Source organism: Erythrolamprus reginae, chromosome 5 (genome assembly GCF_031021105.1).
Source record: "Erythrolamprus reginae isolate rEryReg1 chromosome 5, rEryReg1.hap1, whole genome shotgun sequence".
Taxonomy (NCBI): Eukaryota; Metazoa; Chordata; class Lepidosauria; order Squamata; family Dipsadidae; genus Erythrolamprus; species Erythrolamprus reginae.
Genome location: NC_091954.1, coordinates 86,000,691 through 86,025,101, shown reverse-complemented (window position 1 = coordinate 86,025,101; position 24,411 = coordinate 86,000,691). Strand labels below are relative to the sequence as shown.

The 24,411-nt window shown below is 37.8% G+C and overlaps 1 protein-coding gene across 1 annotated transcript; it reads right to left on the bottom strand.

The window, feature by feature from the left end:
- Positions 1–3,773: 3,773 nt before the first annotated feature.
- Positions 3,774–24,171, bottom strand: DIPK2A (divergent protein kinase domain 2A). Its single transcript, XM_070753368.1, is given in 5 exon segments — positions 3,774–6,429; positions 10,620–10,808; positions 10,811–10,895; positions 10,897–10,923; positions 23,355–24,171. Coding segments are annotated over 5 exon segments (1,287 nt in total). The 5' UTR covers positions 24,009–24,171; the 3' UTR covers positions 3,774–6,097.
- Positions 24,172–24,411: the final 240 nt, after the last annotated feature.

Sequence of the window (24,411 nt, the reverse complement as noted above, 5' to 3'; positions counted from 1 at the left end):
AGGGGAAGAGCCTTCTCTGTGGCGGCCCCGGCCCTCTGGAACCAACTCCCCCCAGAGATTAGAACTGCCCCTACCCTCCTTGCCTTTCGTAAACAACTTAAAACCCACCTCTGCCGCCAGGCATGGGGGAATTGAGATCCTCTTTCCCCCTAGGCCTTTACAATTCTATGCATGGTATGTATGTATGTATGTTTGGTTTTTATATTAATTGATTTTTAATCATCAATACCAAATTACTATTGTACACTGTTTTATTGTCGCTGTTAGCCGCCCCGAGTCTCTGGAGAGGGGCGGCATACAAATCCAATAAATAAATAAATAAATAAATACATCTCAGACAAACCATACATAAAACGAAAACGGCCCAGAGCAATCAATACTGGAATTTGTCTGAATATTGACTATTTGGAAAAAAAACTTGAAATAAATATTGGTCAGATTTTGTGCAACTTTGAAATTTAAAATGAAGCCGTCCAATGGTAAATTGAATATACACTATACTAAACTCCTACAACCTTGGGAAGTACTAATATGGCAAAGGAAAAAATGGAAATAAATAATACCTGGAGGGCTGCTATGCTATCTACTGTTCTAGATCTGTCTGCTTTATGGTTATTGGAGATTTAACTTTTTGATTATGGAAGACACCTAAAACAGCGACTTTTAAAGGCAGATGACTATATTTATAAAGTGGACTTAGGGAGACATTTGGAAATCTTCCTGGATTACCTAAATGGAACTAATTGACTAACTGTGGGACATAAAAAAACTTAACTATTGCATTCCCCAGAGGAGCAACGCTAAGATTGAGCAAATGGTTTCTAAGCTGGCTTTCTGAAGTAATAGACAATTTAAAGTTTGCGGCAGTGACGGACTGTCAGGCTAGTGAGCAATATTTGGACCTATCAAAATAAGATAAGATGTCGCATCAGGGGGAGTTGAGTGGATTTCAAAAAGAAATGATAGTACAAGAAATGTACTTATGTAGTTACTTATGATATGTTGATAAAGTACTTATGATATGTGAATAAAGAACCACAGGGAGATAAAATACTTAATGCTTGACATTGTGGGGAAATCAGAAAATGTTCAACAAGGGACAAAAAAGTGAAGATAATAAAACACAAGAAATAGAGGAGATAATAGAAAGACCAGAGAAAAAGACAGAACAGATAAATCAACAAATAAAACAAAAAAGAGAAGAAGGAGAAGACAACGAAGACAATATATATTAAGAAATCAAAAAAATGCATTTGGATTAAAAAAAATATTTTTGAAGAGAAGATAGGGGCTTGGACATATCCTCTGGAGGTACAGCAACAAAAGATAGAAGAGATGAAAGAAATATTTGGGTTAAATAGAAAACATGGAGACAGAGTCCCGAGGGAGGGGGCAAATCAAAAAACGAATAAGAATTGAAATACTAAAGTGGACAAGAGGTGATGGTTAGAATGGGAATACTGTTTAATATAAGATTGGCTTTGCTGAAAGTTAGGATAGAGATAGAAACAAGATCAAGGGGGAATATCATACATATTTTTATATAATATAATAAAAGTAATAGCTAGATATAAATACTAGATGATGAAAGATGGCATCACTATGTACATTTAAATAATATTGTGATTACTATTAGAATGGCACACAAAACACTGAATTAAACAATGAATACATTCTAATACAAATGGGTATAATACCGCAATTACATAAGTATGATTAATGTAATAAATATTAATATTACTATTATATATATTTAAACAAATGATACTTAGATGCCTCACTGTTCATAAGATACTGATGTATATCAAATAATAATAAATAAATAAAATAATAATTAAAAAGAACTGAAACAACAAAAAGAGAAGTTAGGTGTTAGGCATGAAAGCAGGCTTGAAGTCCTATAAGTTCTTTGCTGGGATTTCCCTTTGATTGCTGGTGTCTGCAAACTCTGTCTGGCCCAATCTCCACTTGATCACTGGGTGGAAAAGAAACTGAAAGCTTGCAAGCTTCAATTGATTTGTGCCAGTATATCTGCCTGATATCCACTGGATAGACAAATCACTGCAGGGACCCAACAGAGTGGGTGGATGAGCGCTACAGCATCCCTGCAGTTCATCGTAAGAGCAAATTATTGTAAGGGTGCTACAGCAGTCGTAACTTTGAAACCTGATCACAAGTAGTTTTGGGTGGTTGCTAAGTGAACTGTCGTAAGTCAAGTCTATTTTCGAGGTATGATTTAAAAAAAATCCCTTAACCTTGGAAAATCAGTGGCTATTGTTATACCGGTAACTACAAAATTTTCCACGTGGTGCTGAATATTATGTCCTAGTATTCCTCAAATAAATAAGTTGATGTTACTGGGACTTTTGTTCAGTAATTTATAGGGACTACAGTTTCTCCACCCACCCACCTCCAAGTAATTTTTCCCAGGAGTATTAATCGAGAAATCTTTTCTTTTTTTTAGTATGTCTTATTGGCTTGCAATAAAAAGCATTGTTCTGGAAACTATGTAACTTTTTAAACAAGTTTCTTTTCAGTATCTTTATACAGTAATATGCTAAAATGTTCCTTCTGTTGTGCCAATACTCAACCCACATCCAATTATGGTTTTGGCTTTGATACATTTATGTGGGTGTGTACAGAATGAGACATAAGTAAAAGGTTAGGCCATGTTACACAGAAACCATTGGCTGCCTAGACATTATGGACAAGTTTTTTTTCTTTTAGAAAGGTGAAAGTAAGCAGTAAGCAAGGCATAGCAATTTATTGAATTGATTTCCAGAAAAGTGGCTTAATGTAAAATAATAATAATAATAATTCAGATCTGGAGAAGCAAAGATTTTTGTTTTTAAGTAGATTTTAATATATCAAAAACATTTTTAAAAACGTGAAATTGATCTACTTTTTTTATCATGGTAGTTTCACAAAAATTATCTTTGTATAAACAGATCTGAAATAATATCAGAAACTCCAAAATCAATTAAATCTACATACAATTGAAATTATAGAAAATTTGTATACATCCAAAGCATACCTCAACTAAAATAACAGTTAACTTTTTTTCTGGAAGCAGCACCAATGTGTTTAGTTTAGCAGCAATTGCTTCTTAGCACAAGATGCATGAGCTGAAATAAATTATAAATTGCTCTGTCATCTCTCTGCATGAGGAAATCCATTTCAACAATTTCCCTTTATCAATAAACTTCCCTTTTTTGTTATGCACATTACAGAACTGCTAATTTAACATGCATCAACCTTAAAACCATCAACTATAGAGCTAACTTGTTCAGCCAATTTGTTTTCTACCCAGTTAAATTCATTATCCAAAACCTTTCCAAATCTGTGAAGTATATCTTTCCCTGGTAAGCCAAAAAGAAGATTCCATGTTTCACTCATTCATAGTGTCATATTTAAGCAACAGCTTTAAGGGGACAAAAAAACCAATTTCTTATCCTAACTTCTTTATTATTAATAAAACAAGGTCTAAAATCAATCCATAAATCCTGAACATTTCCTGGCAATATTAAAGTAAAAATCTATTCCTTATTAGGACTTCCTACTATATGAAGCATGTAAAAGTACCTTACAAAACTTTTAATTACTTTTAAAAGAAATATTTTGTCCAAATTTTGAGATTTTACTACTCTTATCTACAAATGAGTTCTATCCTTTTGAAAAAGCACTTATATTTTTTGCTACTCATGGTGGAGTAAAAATCCTTTTCAGTATTAAAATGGACCACCAGTGCATTACATTTAAGCAAGGCCAAGAAAAAAAATTAAGTATTTTTTTTATTATTCAAGATAAGTTGTAGAAACAACCTTAATATAAAGGCACAGGAAACAGTTTTGATAACCAAATTAAACAGTTACAGTACAAAAGACAATTTTTATGCACATACAAACCCCAAACATCTCATTCAAAAATATTTTATCATTATTCATGGGCAATGATTAAAAATATAAATTGTTCCTGTACAATAAATACTTGGTGCAAATTGAATAAAACTTATTGCTTTCCACATAGGTGTTTTCCCTGTAGACTGAAAATTGTGGACTCCTGCTTAACAGCACAAGATGAACCATGAATTCCAACCTTAAACTCCCAGGAAGTATTGGCAATTGAACCAATTCAGTAGCTGGTAGTGTTGTGGTTTAAAGCCTACAGCAACAATGCTGCTTATCCATTAGAAAGTGTGGGTATTAAATTAAAATTGTGATAAAGCAAGTCTTTTTGTAGCAGGCTAGTGTTTAATCTCACATTTCAGTTTTGGTGGAGTGTAAACTCTAGCAACCTAAATTTACTATTGGAATACATTGTAACAGACTTCCAGGAAAATTAGGCAAAACTACATATTTTATATAAATAAACAGGATATTACCCTCTAAATTCTATAGATTATGTACCTAGAATGCTAACATGCCTAATGTGCTCTGATTAGAGATAAAAAAAATTGTCACAGGAATAATTTTTTCAAGGAAACAGCTCAACAACTAAATGAAAGTAACACTGTAGAGACACAATTTGCAAAGAAGTAATAGTATTATGACTAAACAAGCCAAAGAGAAGAACAATAGGCCTTGACACTTTTTTATATATCTTTAACATATCCTGCATGTTTTTAAAGTTGTAAATGGATTGGGCAGTTTTTAGCTTGTTCATACTGCTACATCCCACTTGTCCAAATACATTTTTCAGCAATATATTTATCATCCCTAGTATACAAATTATCCGTATTCCACTTTAAAATATAGGTAGTCAATTGTTGCTGTAATTAGGAGCCTTTGTCATGATTAGAACTTTATCGTTCCATTGAAGACAACCTTTATACAATTATACATACCTTTTAAAAGTTAATTTTAGAAGTGATCCAATTTCTTCTTCAACTCCTGATCTGCGGATATAATTTCAGGCAAACAGTAATCATCAGAGAAAAAATAATAACTATAACTACACAAAAGGCAATGAAGCCCTCTAACCATATACATGAAGGTTGCTACTAGATAGTAAACCTCAAAATTTAAATCCTGTAAACATTAGTTCCGATAATTAGCAGAATTGTGAATAATACAGAATAAATGCTAGCCTGCTAAGCATTTTCTCATTTGTATGTTGTTGTTAACTACTAGTAGAATGATAATAATTGACTAAAATGTTTGTTAGTAGGCTACTGCCACTACAGTACATTATTTTAAGCAATTAGAGACTACACATAACCATTTTCTTTGGCTTATGATTACAATGGTAGCAGTATATTTTTTAAAAATCATTTATCTAGTGCTTCTTTAACACAAAAAATGTTTACTTTTAGTCATGTTTAAAGTTGATCCATGGAAATCAATCAGTCTTTCTCTAGTCATGGCTGTCTTATAGCCCACTATTACTACTGGATCAATGTAAGCATGACAGGTTCAAACTGTTGTCTTCATTGAAATAGTTTGTATATTTCAATTCCCTGATGAGCATATACTTTATACATTGAAAGGATTGCGTTTTCTATTTAACTAAGATGTGAAGTATTACCTGCAGTAGAAATATAAACAATTCCAACATAACTAGGTTAGGTTCACACAACATTTAAGACAGCTTTTACAAGCATATCTTTAATAAGGCATACAAACTTATGAAACAAAAGGAATTCAACAACAGAATAAGAGGAATCCTATACTCAAAAAGCACACAACATTAAATGAAAATCTAGCAGTTACAAAAACAATCAAGAACACCTTGTATTATCAGCATCTATGCAAATGCCTCTTTTGTAAGTTGTATAAGAGCAGAATAATGAGATCAGAAATAAAAGCCTTTAAAACAGGCCCGTATAACTTGACTTTCCAAGGAAGTGTAGCACTCTCACAATACAATGAAATCTTATTGAGAAAGTGAATCCAATTATATTTTTAGTCTTCCTATTTCAGTTAAAAGTAGCTCAAGTTGTAGTAGGATATGTAACTTTTGTCAACCTTCATGTAGCAACAGTGTTAATGCAATATTATTTTCTCATTCTGGTTGCTCTCTTGCTTCAGGTTCAGAATTCGCTTGTCCTTGTGTCCGTACCCCAGCATGATATAGCTTATGACTGTCCGCCCACTATGAACTACCTCACATTATTACTTAATCGTCCAAGATATTCTCGTAATTCTTTTGCAGCCTGAAATCTACCATATCGCTTCTTTGGATTGGCACACTCATCCAGCAAGGCCTCAAGTCGACCATCTTTGGCAATATCAGCTGGAGGATCATGAAGAAGTCCTCCAGAGGTGCCATGCCAGGTGGCATGTCTTGATAAAAGGTTCTGACAAATAGCATAGTAATTATGATCCACAGTGACCCGAGTGCACAAAATCTCCTTTGAAAAAGAAAGACAAGCTTCTTTATCACAGTCATCAAATTTGCTTTCATACCATACATCCCAGTTTTCAGGTTTATCTGTGAAATGCATAAAAAACAAAATAGTAAGTAAACAGTAATGTAACAGAACAGTCACAGGATCAAAATGCACTTTGGAGGCATCTTATCATGGGACTTTTGTATTTTAATACATAATTACAAACAGCATTTAAAGCTTTTTTAGCATGTTTACTATCAGTTTGGGAGGAAAAGGCAAAATGTGGTTTTCAGAATGTTTGGGGCATTCATATCAAAGGAAAATAAATATATAGTCTACAAGGAGATCAATTGTTTAAAAGTAACTTTCATAAACTGAATACTATAATTTCTATGAAGATAAGGGGGGGGGGTTCTATGGCAGAGTACTGTAATTATCACTACCTAATCATTACTTCCTAGGCCACTCTGTCACATAGGCAGGTCAGAATATACATGGGTATGCCACCCAAAATATTAAGGTTTGGGATCTACTAATCTCAATCTTATCCTAATTTGTGACCCCCCTAGATATTTTTTTGGCATATTTGTATTTTATAGTTCTTGCATGTCCTCCAAGGACTGAACCACTTATATTGCATATTTCATAGCAACAAAAGTTTCTAGTTTATGTTAGCTGAATAGGTTTGTATACCAACTTCCAGTCTCTCCGTTGGCAAGATCGGGAGCCAGTACTGTGACTCCATGGCAAGCTCCGAACACTCCATGCCTGATAGTTCTAATTCAGACTTAATCCCTCCCATAGAGGTTTGATAATAGAAGAAACATGTAGAAATGAAGTTATATGTGTTGGGATATAAGCGTGGAACTCATTACCAGACTCAATAGTGTCAACCCCTAACCCCCAACATTTCTCCCTTAGACCAAGGTTCGACAAACCCAGGCGCCTGGTCGCCAGTGGCGCCTAGAAAATGTTGTCTGGCGCCTAGAAAATGTTGCCTGCTGTACTGTATGTGTATACAGCAGTGTTTTTCAACCGGTGTGCCGCGAGGTGGCTCCTGCAAGTGGGAGCTCCAGGGCTGAGGCTTCAGCCCTGGAGCTCCCACTTGCAGAAGCCGCCCCCCGGCTATTGCCCGCCGCCGCTACCCGCACACCCCAAAATACCCCCCTGCGTGCCCTTTTCCATGGGCGCGCAGTTCCCATTCCCCTGCCTGCCTGGGGGGGGCGGGGGCGGGGAGGCGCCGGCAGTAGAAGGCGCTGCCCCCGCCCACCCGATCCGCTCCCTCTCCTCCTCTTCCGCTGAAAGAAACGCGCGGAAGCTGCCTGCTTGAGCCTGGCGTTGCTCCACCCCGCTTCTTCCTGCTTGTCATCCTCCGTTGCCAGGAAAGCCGGGTTTGTTTTCCGTGAAAGCAGCGCGCCTTTTAACACGCTGCTTTCCTGCACCAGCGACGTTTGGCTGCCGGGGGGGCGGGGAGGAGAAAATCCTCCCCCCCCCAGGAGCAGCAAAAGCCTAAGCGGCGGGGTGCACCGTTTGCCTTCCGGCTCAGTCGCAGAGGCTTTTGCTGCTTGTGGAGGGGGGGGGGTTTGGCGGTGCCGATGCCAAATGCTTTCCCTCCGTGGTGGGGGGTGCAGGGCAGGCGCAGTCAGCCCCAGGAGACAAAGATGGAATGAGAGAAAGGAAAGAGAGAGAAAGGGAGGGAGAGAAAGAAAAAGTGAGAGATAGAAAGGATAGAGAGAAAGGGAATGAGAGAAAGGAAAGAGAGAGAAAGAGAGGGGGAGAAGGAAAGAGTGAGAGATAGAAAGGATAGAGAGAAAGAGGGAATGGAAAGAGAGAGAAAGGGAGGGAGAGAAGGAAAGAGTGAGAGATAGAAAGGATAGAGAGAAAGAGGGAATGAGAGAAAGGAAAGAGAGAGAGAGAGAGAAAATAAGAGAGAGAGCAACAGAGAGAGAAAGAACAAGAGAGAGAAAGCATGAGAGAGAGAAAGAACAAGAGAGAGAGAGAGAAAATAAGAGAACAAGAGAGAGAAAAAGATAGCAAGAGAGAGAGAAAGCAAGACAGATAGGGAGAGGAAAGGAGAGTGAGAGAAATGAGAACAAAAAGGGGAGAAAAAAGGAGAAATGATAAAATGATTGAGGCAGAGAATGAGAGGAGAGAGAAACAAAAGAGAGAGAGAGAGAGGTGATTCTTGAAGCATATGGTAAAAAGCATCCAAATAATAAGAAACCCCCCCCCCAGCCCACACCTGTTTTTGAAAAGGATAAAAGAGAAAAAAAACCCAGCCCTCAACTGGTTTTGGAAATGGTTGGAGTGTGTATACATACACACACATAAGGGGGGGAGAGAGACAGGGATGGAAAAAGAGGAGAAGTGAGAGGGAGAAGGAATGAGGGAAAAAGGGAGGAAGAGAGAGAAATGAGAAACATGAGAGAGAAAAGGGGGAAAGACAGGAGAAGTACCCATAAATGAGACAGTGGTATAAATTTCAGGAGGGATGATTGATGATTGACTGTATTTATAAGGGGATGTTACATGGGATTGTATATATGAGGGGGTTATTTATGTATGTATGTATGTATGTATGTATGTATGTATGTATGTATTTATTTATTTATTATTTATTTATTTATTTATTTATTAGATTTGTGTCATTTTGGTTGGTGGTGTGCCCCAGGATTTTGTAAATATAAAAAGTGTGCCGCGGCTCAAAAAAGGTTGAAAATCACTGGTATACAGTATATTTTTCCCGCCTTGTGTTTACGCCCAGAAATGGTACATCTTGGCTTCCGTAGCTCCGCCCATCAACCTCGGAGCGAGCTGCTTTCCCAGCGTCCCCTGCGCTTGCGTGCGTCTCTCCCTCCCCCCCTTGCCTCCATTCCGCCTCCTACTCGAACCCCTTCACTCCCCCCCACCGCACACAGACGCTCCGATCTTGGCCGCTCACCCGCCTTCGGAGAGAAGCGGAAGCCCCTCCCCTCCCGGCGTGAGGTTTTGTTCATTCCTCCTCCGGCCGCTGTGCGCGGTGACTTCCGACCAGTAACCCCTCCTCCCCCCTCCCCCCCTCACCCGCGTCCCCGGCCCGGTTTCCCTTTCCTTCTTCTCTGTTTCGGTTTCTGACTAACGGTCTCCCCTCGGATCCCGACGGGAGTACAGCAGAGCCGGCTCGGCGGAGCAGGCCTGCGCCGGGGGGGAGGGGTGTGAAAGCGATGTCAGGTGGAGACTCGGCAAAAAACCAAGTTGCTTAAAAAAAATTCTGGCTCCTAAATTTTTTGGCTGGCTCCTAGATTCTGAACAACTTTGTCGACCCCTGCCTTAGACTATCCACGATTGACCTCTCCAGGTTCCTAAGAGGTCAGTAAGGGGTGTACATAAGTGCACTAGTGTGCCTTTCATCCCCTGTCCAATTGTCTTTCCTTTATTTCATATATCATATGTATCTTCTTCTTTTCATATATCTTCTCCTCTATTTTTACATATTATCTTTATATATATTACTTCATGTCTATTCTCTTCCATATGTATTGTGTATTGGACAAATGAAATAAATAAATAAATAATAAGAGATAAAAATTAGTGTTAATATGTATGTTTAATCAATTTACTAGTATTATATAAGTATGAAATAAATTGTTCATTGTAATAAGGATTAAATATATGTATGAATAATATGTATAAATGAAGTTATAAAATAACAGGAAAAGATGAAGATAGAAAAAATATATAACAATTGATATATGTAATTTTGAAATATATGTTGTATGGGCAAAGAGTAATGATGTGGAAAAGAGGATATAGAAATTATAAGTTGATTTTTTTATTAATGTTTAAGAAATAAGTGAAGTAAAATATACTAATATTAGAAATATATAAGTTGGAAAATGACTACAGCTTTGTTTGCTGGAATTAAAATAGAAATAAAATGAGAGGGGGGGAGACTAAAGGCAGACATTAAAGAAAAAGAAATGTGAAAAATGCATTGAAAAGAAATAATAATGGATTGTAATTATTTTAAAAAACAAAAAATATTGTTAAGAATATTAGTATGGATGTATGAAATTCAGAAAACAAATGCTCACACCCTGAGATGTTGAAAGACCAAAAACAATAAAATTTATTGGGGGGGAAATAAGCCTATATACTGAGAAATTGAAGTTGTTTCAAAAATACAAGCAAAATAAAAATTATTTTAAAATTTGTTTCTGTATTAACATCAATTATATTTAGCTGAAGGAAGAAAAATCAAACCATAGCTTAATTGTTAAAAAGCCACTGAATAAAATAGAAGTCTACTTACTCTGTTTGATTAACTTTTTGTCTGCCACCAAAACATTTTCAGCATCCACAATTATGACTTTTCCATCTTTTGGACCTACTGCAAAGTTGTCAAAGCTGACATCAAGGAGGTAGAGTGCAAATTCAAAGCCATTGTTTGTTAGTTGTTCTGCTATTTCCATTAACTGCCATGCCAAGTCCACTCGTTTTTCCAAGGGGCACTAAAGTAACTCCATAGTTCTTCTCCCACATAGTTTACAGCTACCATTCTTCCGCATGCTCCAAGGTATTTTGCGAAATGGCCATCCTTCGTCAGAGGGAAAACTCTGTAATGGGAAGAATCAATTATTAAGACTCCATACTAAAAGCATTTTCACATAGCATTTTGTATAAAATCTTCATATATTTTATGCTTGTAATTGAAACTTATTCTAGTGTCATGAGCTTCCAAAATGGAAAGAATTATGAAATGTATTCTCATCATAATAGAATTTCCTATGCTAATAGGTTCGAAATTGTTGATTTGGATAACTTGGAACTGCGTTGCTTGCAGTCAAACTTGGGCATTGCATACAAAATTGTATCATAGCACTGTTTTGCCTGTAAATGGTTTTTTATTCTGTTTTAATCAATCACAATAATACATGCATGAACAACTGCTTTAAACTCAATGTAAATCGTTCTAAACTTGACTGTAAAAATGTTTTTTGTAAAAGAGTTGTCAAAGGTTTTAGTTACAAATTTAGTTCCATGTACTTCACTTCATATTTAAGAGATCCATAAAGGGGGCGTGCATAAGCGCACTCACGGTCCTATCCTCCCTATCATTGTATTTTTATATTTTCCCTATATTCATTTGTTTGACAAATTACAATAACTCAAATAAATCATATGACAATTCTTCATCTCTCCATGTTTGTAAACTCAGCTCAAAATCACCTCTTCTGCTCTAATACTTCAAAACCTCAAAATTTACTATTATATTTTAAGTTCTAGAAATTTAGCACAATAAACCTTTGAACTTCACATCTTGATCACAATACCAGAATTTGTTAACTTTATTCCACTTCAGTGAAACATGACTTCTCATAACACACTAGGATGCCTATAAATATCCTAAATAAATAAATTTATTTCATTAGGAGAAAATTGAGCTTTGACAAAACTGTCAATTGACATTTATAGTATTGCTTTCTAATTAAACCTAAAATATAAATTAATTTACATTTGGTCCCAGACTTGTCCCAGAAAAAGCTAGATGAATGCACAGATTTACTAAATAGTATGCACATGAAAAAGCTACACTTACCATATTCAATTTCAATAAATATCTTGAAAAATGAAAGCTGCAGAAAATACAATTTCATTTTCTCCATAAACTTTACAGAGAATAAAATAAAAATCCCCTTGAGGAACAATCCTCATTTAAACTCAATTTCTCCCATAATTATATTATATCCTTTTAAGCCTGATTCCCTAACTAGATAGGTTCTCTCCAACAGTCAGAAAGTTCCAAAAGTCTTGTGACTTTCAAATAACAGTTACCAAGGTGAATCTTTATCCTAGGATTGATGGTTTCATTTAGGTGACTGAGTATTGCAATATAATATTATATAAAGATCAATCTGTCAATTTAAGAGTATAACTAATCTCTACATCATTCATATAATATAGATGTTTATAGGCTGCTTTTAAGAATGAAGGCAATTTGAAACAATTTTGAATCATTAAAAATTGACAATAAAATATTAAGGCAAGCAAAATACTAAAACCCAATTAACGCTAAAGCCAATTGATACTAATGAAGTTTAGGTTTCACAGCCCAATAAGGCTAATTTTATAAAAGCACACAGAAAACAAATATTCCTAACTTTCCTGAATTACTCTGAAAGGTAAGATATTTTATATGCGTCAGGAGAGGCCCAAAGCCATCAAAGGACCTATTATAGTTGCAACTGCTTTAGGGTTAACTATGAAAGAGTATAAAGAACAATTGTAAATTAGACTGCATCAGATAGATGCAAGTACCAGCAGGTAATACATATACCTGGCACTCAATACAGCATAAACAGATCCAAAGAGCAGTTTGCCAAAATAGAACTAGGGACTGCCATAATTAAAATTAAGATCAACTGTTCAAGAATGTTCAGGGTCTTCAGTAATTACATATTATACTGCTCAAAAAAATTAAGGGAACACTCAAATTCTAGATCTGAATGAATGAAATATTCTCATTGAATACTTTGTTCCGTACAAAGTTGAAGGTGCACAACAGCATGTGAAATTGATTGCCAATCAGCGTGCTTCCTAAGTAGACAGTTTGATTTCACAGAAGTTTGATTTACTTGGAGTTATATTGTGTTGTTTAAATGTTCCCTTTATTTTTTTGAGCAGTGTATATGTTCCAAAGTTTTGTAAATAGCAATGTAAATAATCATGCATGACTATAGAGACACAATGACATTTGATTTTACTTCTAAATATGAACAACAAGAATTCTAAGAAGCAAATAAAATAACTGTAGTTAACATATACTAATGGATTTCAAACAAACATAAAATGTAAGACTGAAAGAGAAAAGGAATTTTCTCTTGGGTGTTTCTCAGCCTTGGCAACTTGAAGATTGGTGAATTTCAGCTTTCAGAATTGCCAATGCTGGCTGCAGATTCTGGGAGCTAAAATCCACACATCTTCAAGTTGTCAAGATCCATTCCATACTTGGCCACCCTCACACCAAGCTGCAGCAAACATGGCTACATGCGTCCTGTAGTCCACAGCAGCCATGACTGACTGCCTTTGTTTGCACTGTGACAGAACTAACCTAAATAATAGTCTGGGAGCCATCCAAGACTTACAACTTCCCTGCCAGCTTCTCCAATAACTTGCTAGAATGTGCTTGCTAGAATGGCGACAGAGACTACTACCCAAGATTTCCATCAGTAAGTGATGAGGTCAGATCATATCACACTACTGCACACACACTGCTTAGCAACACAAATTCCAATCCTAGTTACTGTCATTAAGCAAAGAATACCTGTAAATGCTCTTCAGTTTAAAATGGAGGGGGGGATCCAATTTTGTTTGCAGTTCAAAATCAACGCAAATTAGTGTTCGGAAACTTCAGATTGTGCAGAATGCAGCTGCGAGAGCTATCATGGGCTTTCCTAAATACGCCCATGTCACACTAACACTCCACAGTCTGCATTGGTTGCCGATCAGTTTCCGGTCACAATTCAAAGTGTTGGTTATGACCTGTAAAGCCTTTCATGGCACCGGACCAGAATATCTCCGGGACCGCCTTCTGCCGCACGAATCCCAGCGACCGGTTAGGTCCCACAGAGTTGGCCTTCTCCGGGTCCCGTCAACTAAACAATGTCGTTTGGCGAGACCCAGGGGAAGAGCCTTCTCTGTGGTGGCCCCGACCCTTTGGAACCAACTCCCCCCCAGATATTAGAATTGCCCCCACCCTTCTAGCCTTTTGTAAGCTCATTAAAACCCACCACTGTTGTCAGGCATGGGGGAATTTACACTTTCCCTCCCCCTAGGCTTATAAAATTTATGCATGGTATGCTAGTATGTATGATTGGTTTCTAAATTGGGGTTTTAAATTAACTTAAATATTAGATTTGTTTACATTGTATTATTATTGATGTGAGCCGCCCCGAGTCTGCGGAGAGGGGCGGCATACAAATCTGATTAATTAATAAATAAATAAATAAAATCCATGAAAATTGTAAAGACTTTTGTTCTTACAGATTACACTGGTTTCATAACTTATAATGCATGCACTCACAGTTCATATCTTCCTGATCTATGTTGAACCGTGGAGAAATGCATCTACAGAGATATTTAATAGGTGGCACTCATAAAAATGATATAAATGTGCATAAATGTCACTTTTGAGCCAGTTTTGTATGGTGATCAATTCCTTAGGATAGAAACTGGAAGTCTGTAAATTCTAGTTTTGCCTTAGGCATGAAGTCCGTTAGGTCAGGGGTCCCCAACCGCCGGTCCACGGACCAGTACCGGTCCGCGGGACATGTTGCACCGGTCCGCGGAGTCAGTTGCTGCTGTAGAGCCGGCGAGTGCCAAGCTGTTTCCTATCTCTTTCCCCTCCCGTTCACTCGGGACCACCGTTTGACTTGGGCCGAGAAAACTTTTGCTTGCTTCCTTCCTTCCTTCCTTTCCTGTCTTTTTCCCTTCGTCGAAAGTGGTCTATTTCCTCCTCACGAAGCCCTCTCTCTGCCTGCAGCTCAGACGGAAAGACTTTGGCATTGTGCAGCTCTTTTTTTGCTAGGCTCCCCCACCCTATTCCTGGGGGCAAAGCCAGGGGGGGTGTAACCATGAAGCCCCCCCCACCAGCTCCAGTAATTTTCTTTTGGAAGGATTCCTTGCTGCAAGAAAAGTACCAGACCTGGCAGTGGTGGGCGCTCCAAGCAGGCAGCAATCGCAAAGGAAGGTGACTGTGTCCGTGGAGGCACCTCCCCCCCTCTGGGATTCCTTGCTGCAATCCCAGCCAGAGCGGGCGCTGGGGGGGGGGATTCCTCTGAAACTGTCGAAAGGAAGGAAGGAACCAAGCAAAAGTTTTCTCCCTCAGGTGGACCGCCTCGGCCCGAGGCAAAGGGGGGTCCCGAGTGAACAGGAGGGGAAAGAGAAAGGAAACCGCCCCCTCCTACCCTTCCTCCCTCTGTCACCTCAGCTCCCCTGCAAAATTAAAAAGGGGGGGAGGAAAGAGAGGCAATGGAACGATAAGCTACACCCCCATGCTTAATCCCGCCCCAAACCATACCCCTTTCTGCCCCCACCGGGCCATAGAAAAATTGTCTTGCTGAAACTGGTCCCTGGTGGAAAAAAGGTTGGGGACCACTGCGTTAGGTGATCTTAGTGACTGACAATGGCACTGAAAAAAAGTGATTTATGACTGTTTTCAACATAACTATTGCAATATCTTCATGGTCAACGTGATCAAAATTTTGGAGGCTTGGCAACTGGCATTTATTTATAACAATTGCAGCATCCTGGTGTGTGTGTGTGTGTGTGTGTGTGTGTGAAGGGATCATCTTTTGAGACCGTCTATCAGGCAAAAACAATGGGAACACACCCACATTAATAATTTAACAACTGCAGTGATTCGCTTAACAAGTAGGATAAGAAAGGTAATAAAATGGAGCAAACTCCATATAAACTGTCTTGCTTACCAACAGAAAGTTTGCACTCAATTATGGCTGTAAATTAAGGACTATGCCAAGAAAACTGTATGGATATATATAATATTAGAAGGCATCAAAATATGCACACACAACCATACTTACTGTAGTAATTGTTCAGGCTTAAATTTAATCATTCAACCATGAAGATATTATCATTTTCTACAGATACGCAATGATTTTATGGCTGATAAAATACTACTGTAAGATATTTATGAAGTCAATTTTTCTAGTTCATCAGATTTTTGCAAATTTTCTTTTGTTCTTATATAAGAGTTTGACATTCAATATTTTCAAGGTTCTTAATTTCTTAATTATTTTCTCTATTATACCTGTAAATTTGTACATCAAGTAATTTTCTGCTGTAATCTAGTCTTAGTATTTTTATAGGCTGATCTATAAATATTTGTAGTTATATTATCGAAACATAGACTACATTTTTTAAATCAAGATTTTTTAATGTGTGTATTTTAATTTAAGCAAACTTAATAATAGTATTTTCCCCATGACAAAACCCGGTAACATGAGTTGGAGTGAGAGAGACTGACTGTTCATGAATTAATGTGAATATACAGGTCCCAGGAGAATGTTTCAGGAACCAATTTGGGCTGGTCATTGGGTTCAGAGTCTTCTGAGCTTTCAGACTTGTGCTGGAGGCCATTCTCAGGGAACTTCTTTATAGTGTTAGGCTGACTAACTGACTGTTCATGCCTAAAGTAGGCCTAGAATTCAGGATCTTCTGGTTTCTAGGACACTGCTTTAACCAATTTGAAACCAAGCTCAAGGATATAATACAGTATACATCAAACTTTAAATTCAAATAGCAGTACAATTTTATTCTGGAAAGAATTATAATTTTGTTTTGTAGAAAGACTAACCTGTGGGATATTTGCATCAATGTCAATGATTATGTTACATTTAGCTATAAAAAGATTAATCCAGCAAACGTGCTTGGGCCATATGGATTATCAGGTGCTTATTCTATGTGCTTTGTGGATGAATTTTGCAATCTCTACAAAACACTATGGATGCTTTCTTACAGGGACAAATGATGTCAGAAAGAGGCTTGCCAATATAGCACTAATACCTACAGAATTACAAGATTTGACTTTAATAAGAAATTAAAGACCAATAACCTTATTAAATAATGATTACAAACAGTTCAAAACAATTTTAGCCCTAACCAGAGAATAAAATAATGTGCTAAAGCTGACCAGAAAGGATGAATATCTGGTAGGCAGATTTCCCCCTCCCCCTATTTTCCACCCCCAAAACTAAGGACTTATACTCCGAAAAATACAGTATCTTGGGTCACTTTATGTATCTTTAAAAGATGAAGTTATAATTTTTAAAAAATAAGTTTCTAAACATTTTTTTAGTATGCAGCAAAAAGATGCTTAACATATAGATATTGGAAAATTAACATAAAGAGTCCATAGGATTTGGAATTATACTTTTGAATCATTTAGAAGATATTTTTCATAGGAAAATGGAAATTGCTTTGGATTTTTTCTTACGATAAGGAAACTTTGAACACTGGACTTTGGAGCTGGAAGATAATTAAAAAGGAATATAAATCCTTAATGCAAATCTAAGTATCTCTCAATCACATTTCTTTAGAGATATTGTCAACGAAGCAGTGGAAGTGATGTGCCGGTGCCTGGAGGCTGTTGGGGCCTGGATGGGTGTCAACAGACTCAAGCTCAACCCGGATAAGACGGAGTGGCTGTGGGTTTTGCCTCCCAAGGACAATTCCATCTGTCCGTCCATTACCCTGGGGGGGAGGGAATTATTGACCCCCTCAGAGAGGGTCCGCAACTTGGGCGTCCTCCTCGATCCACAGCTCACATTAGAAAACCATCTCTCAGCTGTGGCGAGGGGGGCGTTTGCCCAGGTTCGCCTGGTGCACCAGTTGCGGCCCTATCTGGACCGGGACTCATTGCTCACAGTCACTCATGCCCTCATCACCTCGAGATTCGACTACTGTAATGCTCTCTACATGGGGCTACCTTTGAAAAGTGTTCGGAAACTTCAGATCATGCAGAATGCAGCTGCGAGAGCAGTCATGGGCTTACCCAGGTATGCCCATGTTTCACCATCACTCCGCAGTCTGCATTGGCTGCCGATCAGTTTCCGGTCACAATTCAAAGTGTTGGTTATGACCTTTAAAGCCCTTCATGGCATCGGACCAGAATATCTCCGAGACCGCCTTCTGCCGCACGAATCCCAGCGACCGATTAGGTCCCACAGAGTGGGCCTCCTCCGGGTCCCGTCAACTAAACAATGTCGGTTGGCGGGCCCCAGGGGGAGAGCCTTCTCTGTGGTGGCACCGACTCTCTGGAACCAACTCCCCCCGGAGATCAGAACTGCCCCTACTCTTCCTGCCTTCCGTAAACTTCTCAAAACCCACCTTTGCCGTCAGGCATGGGGAAACTGAACATCTCCCCCTGGGCCCGCTGAATTTATGCATGGTATGCTTGTGTGTGTGTATGTTAGTGTAGGGTTTTTTTTAAACTTTTAATATTTTAATTAATTGGATTATGTATTGGATTGTTTTTTCACTTGTTGTGAGCCGCCCGGAGTCTTCGGAGAGGGGTGGCATACAAATCCAAATAATAAATAAATAAATAAATAAATTGTAGTATTAGCTACTAAAATAGTTTTTATCTGCTGGAATGAAAAGACAAGTTAGTCCATCTCTTTTCTTTTTCTTTCCTTTTTCTTTTTCACACTCCCCCTTTCCTTTATTTTTTTTCTAGTTTGTAATTGATTTTTTTTCTTTATAATTCTTAATAAAATATTAAAAAAAACAAAATAATAATGTAAAGGATGGAAGTTGAAAAAATAAGATAGAAAAACTACTGCTGGGAACAATTTTTGTGGTTACGATTAGTACCTACAATGCATTTGTTTCACACGACACCTATTTCTACAATTGATACATCATTTAAATATTGGGGGAAAAACAGGATTAAATACAAGGTGTTACAATATGAAAAGGGAAGTGAAGTATTCGGTTTAACCTGATTTGGAATTATATTTTGAAGCTTGTTTTTTGATTTGGATGAAGAAGTAGATACTATGTGAAATAGAAAAATTTTGAAGTTAGAAGAATCCAATCTGAGTTTGGGTGGCATGGATGTCTATGATACAATCCAGTTAAAGTTAATGTAGCTTTTAAAAATCAATATGTCTAAAATGCAATATAGTTAATATTATATATAAAAAAAACCAGGTAATATTCAAATCACCTTAAGAACAAGCATTTAACTGACCAGAATAAGCAAATGCAAATGGCTACCATATCTTGAGAAACTAAAATTTTGTCAAGGGGAATATAAGAGAAAACAAGAGAAAACCTGGTGGCAGACTGATATGGTTTTCTTATGGGCATTAAGGTTTAAATTAGATAAAATAAATTATGAGCTGAAAACTGTATACAAATGATGGACATGTTATTAAAACATGAACTTTTATCAAAATTTGTAATAGAAGATCATTAAAAATGTTAAAGTGGACATGTGATCCACAAAAAGGACATTCTATGATGTTTGACTAAGGATATTTCTAAACTTTTGTTTGTACTTTGTGATTATAGATTAATGAGAAAAAAATTTCAACAGGATAATTTCAAGCTACAGGATAACAAAATTGACAAAATGAAGGGGGTCTAAATACTTTCTGAATGTACAATTATAACTGTTGTAAAGAAAATCATTAACTATTTCTTTGTAGTTTTTTTGTTGCTTTCCTACTTTTAGCTCTCTGATCTTTTTTCTTTTTTCCTTACCTTTATTAGTTTATATTAGTTTATCTTTGTGTTTTTAATAATATTATATTTTTGAAAATCACTTGCAATTTAAACACAAGCTAATATAAAATTAGACCCTGCTTAATTCATTATAAGGATTCGTTTTAAATATGATAGAAATTTCAATTATTCTAATTGACAATTTCTGTTGTAGTCATTATTTTTGTTTGCAGTATTATACTTTCATGTTTTTGTTTGCAGTATTATACATTCATGCTAACAAAAGTTATAATTTTATGTAGTATTAATTTATAATTCTAACAAAAAACATCTTCATTGAAATATTTTTGCGCTTCTCTATTTTTTTTAGTTGTACAATTAAATAGCACTTAGAATAATTTTACCAAAAGATACAGATAAAAAATAATCTTAGAATGAGCACATGTAAGATTTTTTGCACAATTTATTTATTTATTCTATACTGTATATTCATTCATTTATAGATGTTATATGTTCCAAAAACGCACTCTTATGAGTTTTTATTAATCACTAATCACTTTCACAGAACTATCAAGCAAATTTGTCCCATTAATTTACAAAGCAGTTCTAAAAATTAATTTTTATCACTAAATATAAAGTAACAATGCTAGTTTAAAAAAACAAAAGCCATCTATTGTGAAATTGTGAATTGTACAACCTGATTGGATTACTGAAACCTAAGTATATAATGAAGAATCAGCCAAAGATCCACTGAGATTAGTATCCTATTTCCAATTATAACCAGCAAAATGTTTCACAGAAATTAACTTAGAATGCTTTATCAAATAACAGAATCCTCAATTGCTAGCCATTTATACAATTCTAAATTATTATTTAGCTTTGACCATGGAACAAATGCAGTCTACAAGCTATTATTGCTAATGCACTGCCATTTCTTTTTAAGCACCAATCAACTACTAAATCTTGCTATAACTGTATTATAGTATTTACTTTCTAAGTATTTCTTAAGATGAATCTGGCTAATGTCCAACTACTTGATTATAAAGTCTCTTTACCCCTTTAGTCAATAATCACAATAATATATTATACATTACACAAGCTAACTGTATGAAGACACAAAAATGTGCATTTTGCATATATGTGATATTATCCGTCATTGGTGAGGAATATCCCAACTAAGATATATTGCTAACATGAAACTGATTATAGTAGTCCTGATACCAGGTTTATAGGCAACTATAATAAAATAAAAGTCTTCACGTAAAGATACCTAGAATACTTACCTTTTCCTTTTAAGTAAATGTTTTTACTAATGTGAAATATTTTTTAAAAGAAACATATTTAAATAAATTCCAATGAAAGTTCTTAAGCAATGCAAAGGCTTAAATGATAGAGTTATTTATTTCTGGAAAGATAATATGTCTATGTTATAGAAAGCCCTTAACAAAATGTTTCAAAATGAGAAACAAGAAAAAAATATTCTGCCTAATCTAACCAAGCTTTATATTCAATATCCACCAAAATAAAATAATGTACACTTTCTCTGCCTTACTACTTCAATTAATACAACAATAAATATGTATTGTAAAGAATATGTGTTCTTTCAGCATTTGAAGTGCAGAACCAACATCTTCAATGAATTTGCAAATAATTTCTGTTCATCTCTTTAAAACTATCATATTTTAAAGATTAGATTATAATAACTGAAGAAATAGTTACGAAGTTTTTTATTCAAGAATCATTACTATGCAGAACTTACACACAAAAACATAAAGTTAATTTGAAAGGAATCTGGAAGAAAAATCACAATAAAAGTCTTTATCAGGTACAATATGTTTGTTGGGGATGATGACTAAGTTAATGACATCCTTTAAAAATAGTAAGAAATACACCAAGTGTTACATATCAAGTCAATAAGAGCTTTAACAGAGCACAAGCTGTTTCAGCAGACCATTATGTTGTCAGCCATCCCTTTTGTGTCAACCACTCCAGTAACTGAGTGATTTAACCATTTATTTCACAAACACATCACCTTTTATAAGATGTGAAAGATGTATACAATTAGACAAACCTAATTACTGCATTACACTTATGCAGTTTATGTCTGCAAAATAAAATGTATATTGTTCAATGACCACCTATGGGTCAATTTCATTTCTCAATTTTTTAACTATTTCTGATGACATAGAAACAGTCTTAACAGGTGAATACCTAAAGTAAGGAATACATTGTCAAATAATTCATATTTCTTAGCATAACACATCCAGTAATAAATTGGATCTGTACTGTCATAATTTTCACTGCTCTGTATAGCAGTGTTTTGAAATATTACTGAATTTGATGCCTATCAAACATATCACATTTAATGTCTAACAATCCTGATTAACTGAATGAATGCTATGCTAAGATTACTAAAGTCTCAAACAGGAGGACACCTTTAATTTTTTGGCTGTCCTCATAAGCCTGTTACCTCAGAAACAAGTTTCAAGCAATAGTAATTGCTGGAAAGAAATGGAAGTTTAGCAAAAAGAAAGTTATGATCAAAGAAACATACCACAGAAGATTAATTAATAAATACATGATAAAGAAAAATACAATTGTATCTACAGCTTATACGCTGTAACGTAGTCTCAGCGAAGGAATAATATTTTATCACTGTTTATTACATGTTTTCTTACTGAAATTGAAATAATAGTGATTTAACTAAATTTCAAATCCACTACTTGGGACACATTCAGATATTTAAATACTCTGACTACATTGTCTCGAAACAAGTTATTTAGTACATTCACAATCTCCGATTGTCTCTTCTATTTTATGTTCTGAAGCAAATATTAAAAGGCAAACATTCGGACATCTCAAAGTACAAGTACTGTAATTCTAATGAATGCAAAACAATTTCAGTTGTGATTTAAGGCTTTTGGGGGCATTTCTACAACCAAAAGCAATGCCATTCAATACCTGAATTCAGGGGCATTCTAAGTATGTAAAGCTAGTCAACAAGAAAGAAAAAGAGTTCAATTTTGGTAGATGAAAAAGAGGTGTATCTTACCATACACTTCATTAAACAAACACCTGGCACTTGAGAAGCAAAGGAGATGTAGGATTGTACCAATTCTAACCATACACATTTAAGAAGTCCTAAAATCAATTTCTGCACAGCTATGAATTCTAGGCTATTCTATTCAAGAGGCAGGACGGGGCAGAGAAAACCCACACTTTTAAAACCAGGGTCTTAAGGGAAAATATTATTTTACTGAAAGAGTAGTAGATGCTTGGAACAAACTTCCAGCAGACGGGTTGGTAAATCCACAGTAACTTAATTTAAAGATGCCTGGGATAAACATATATCCATCCTAAGATAAAATACAGGACAGACTAGATGGATCATGAGGACTTTTACTGCCGTCAATCTTCTATGTTTAAAGCACCTGACCAACTCATAGAAGCCTTATACAAGGCAATGGATGGATAGAAGCCTCCAAGATAATTAGAAGATACTCGAAGATATATATTGATACCGCTCCTACTGCAGCTAAAATTGCTTCTGATCTTCGAAATTATGAGGCAGGAGAGCTTAACTAGGGCTTCACCTACAGATGGAAGGGGAAATCCCTAGGAGATCGCATGTTGTTCTGCCTGAACCAGCTTTACGCCGAACCCCTTCGGACATCCGTTGGCGGTCGTTTGAGCACAACCATTAGCTGAGGTGCAATTCAGCCGCCTGGGAAGGAGATGGGAGGCGGGGGGGGGGCAAAGGGGAGGCGGGAAGCCCCGGCAGCAACGGTCGGCCCCTTACCTGAAGCACGAGAGGCTCCGGGTTGAAGGCGAGCGTAATGAGCAGCTGCATGCGCTCCGACTCCTTCAGGTTGCGGAGCAAGAAACTGCCCGAGTCCTTGGTCTCGGCGTAGCGACGGACGAGGCGGTCGAGGAGGCGCTGCGAGGGGCAGTGCACCAGGTCCGACCACCCTTCCACCACGTCGGGAGTTAGAAGCCGGACGTCGCCGTTGATGCTGGCGAACTCGGTGGCGTGAAAGGCCTGGAGCAAATCGCAGCGCCCCCTGCCGGTGGCGCGCCGGCAGATCTTGGCGTCGATGTCGGCAAGCTCCCGCGCGGAGCCCAAGCGCTTGAGCACGACCCGGCGGCTGCCTTCGCGGGGCTCCCCATAGCGCGCGAAGTAGACGTTCTTGACGTTGAGGAAGTCGAGGAGGCGCAGGCGGCCCCAGCTCTCCAGGCGCAGCTGTCCGTTCAGGAACTTGCGGCACCAGCTGGTGCCCCAGCAGGCCGGGCACTTGTTCAGCTGCAAGAAGCGCCGCTCGGCCAGCTCGTTGCGTTGCAGGGAGGCCAGCAGCGAAGGCGAGTTGAGGGCCAGCGCCGCCGCCAGGATACCCAGCACCGCCAGCTTCACGTAGCGGTACAGCCGCCCCAACTTCAGCGACACCAGCCGGAGCATCGTCCTCCGCCGCCGCCACCACCGACCGACCCACTGGCCGGCCGGCCGGACCAGCCGGCGGGGCACCCCGCTCGGTGGCGCTGCCTCCCGTCCTTTCGCGCCCCGCGCTTCCCACGCTGCAGCGCCAGCGCCGACAAACTCTCCACCGCGAGGCTCGCCGGATAAAAAAGCAGCCAAGTTACGGGAGGGGAGGGGGAGGGGAGGTGAAGGGGCGGGGCCCAGGCCGCCGCCGAGAGCCCGCCGGACGGGGCCGCCCCGCCCCGCCCCCTCCGAGGGGAGGAGCTCCAGCAATCAGTGCTGCCACACTGGCCTTCTCACCGCGCGCGCCTCCGATCCGAATGGAGGCGCGTGAAGGATTTAGGCTCGGGCGAGGTGGCGGGATTGAGGCGGGGACAGCGGCGGC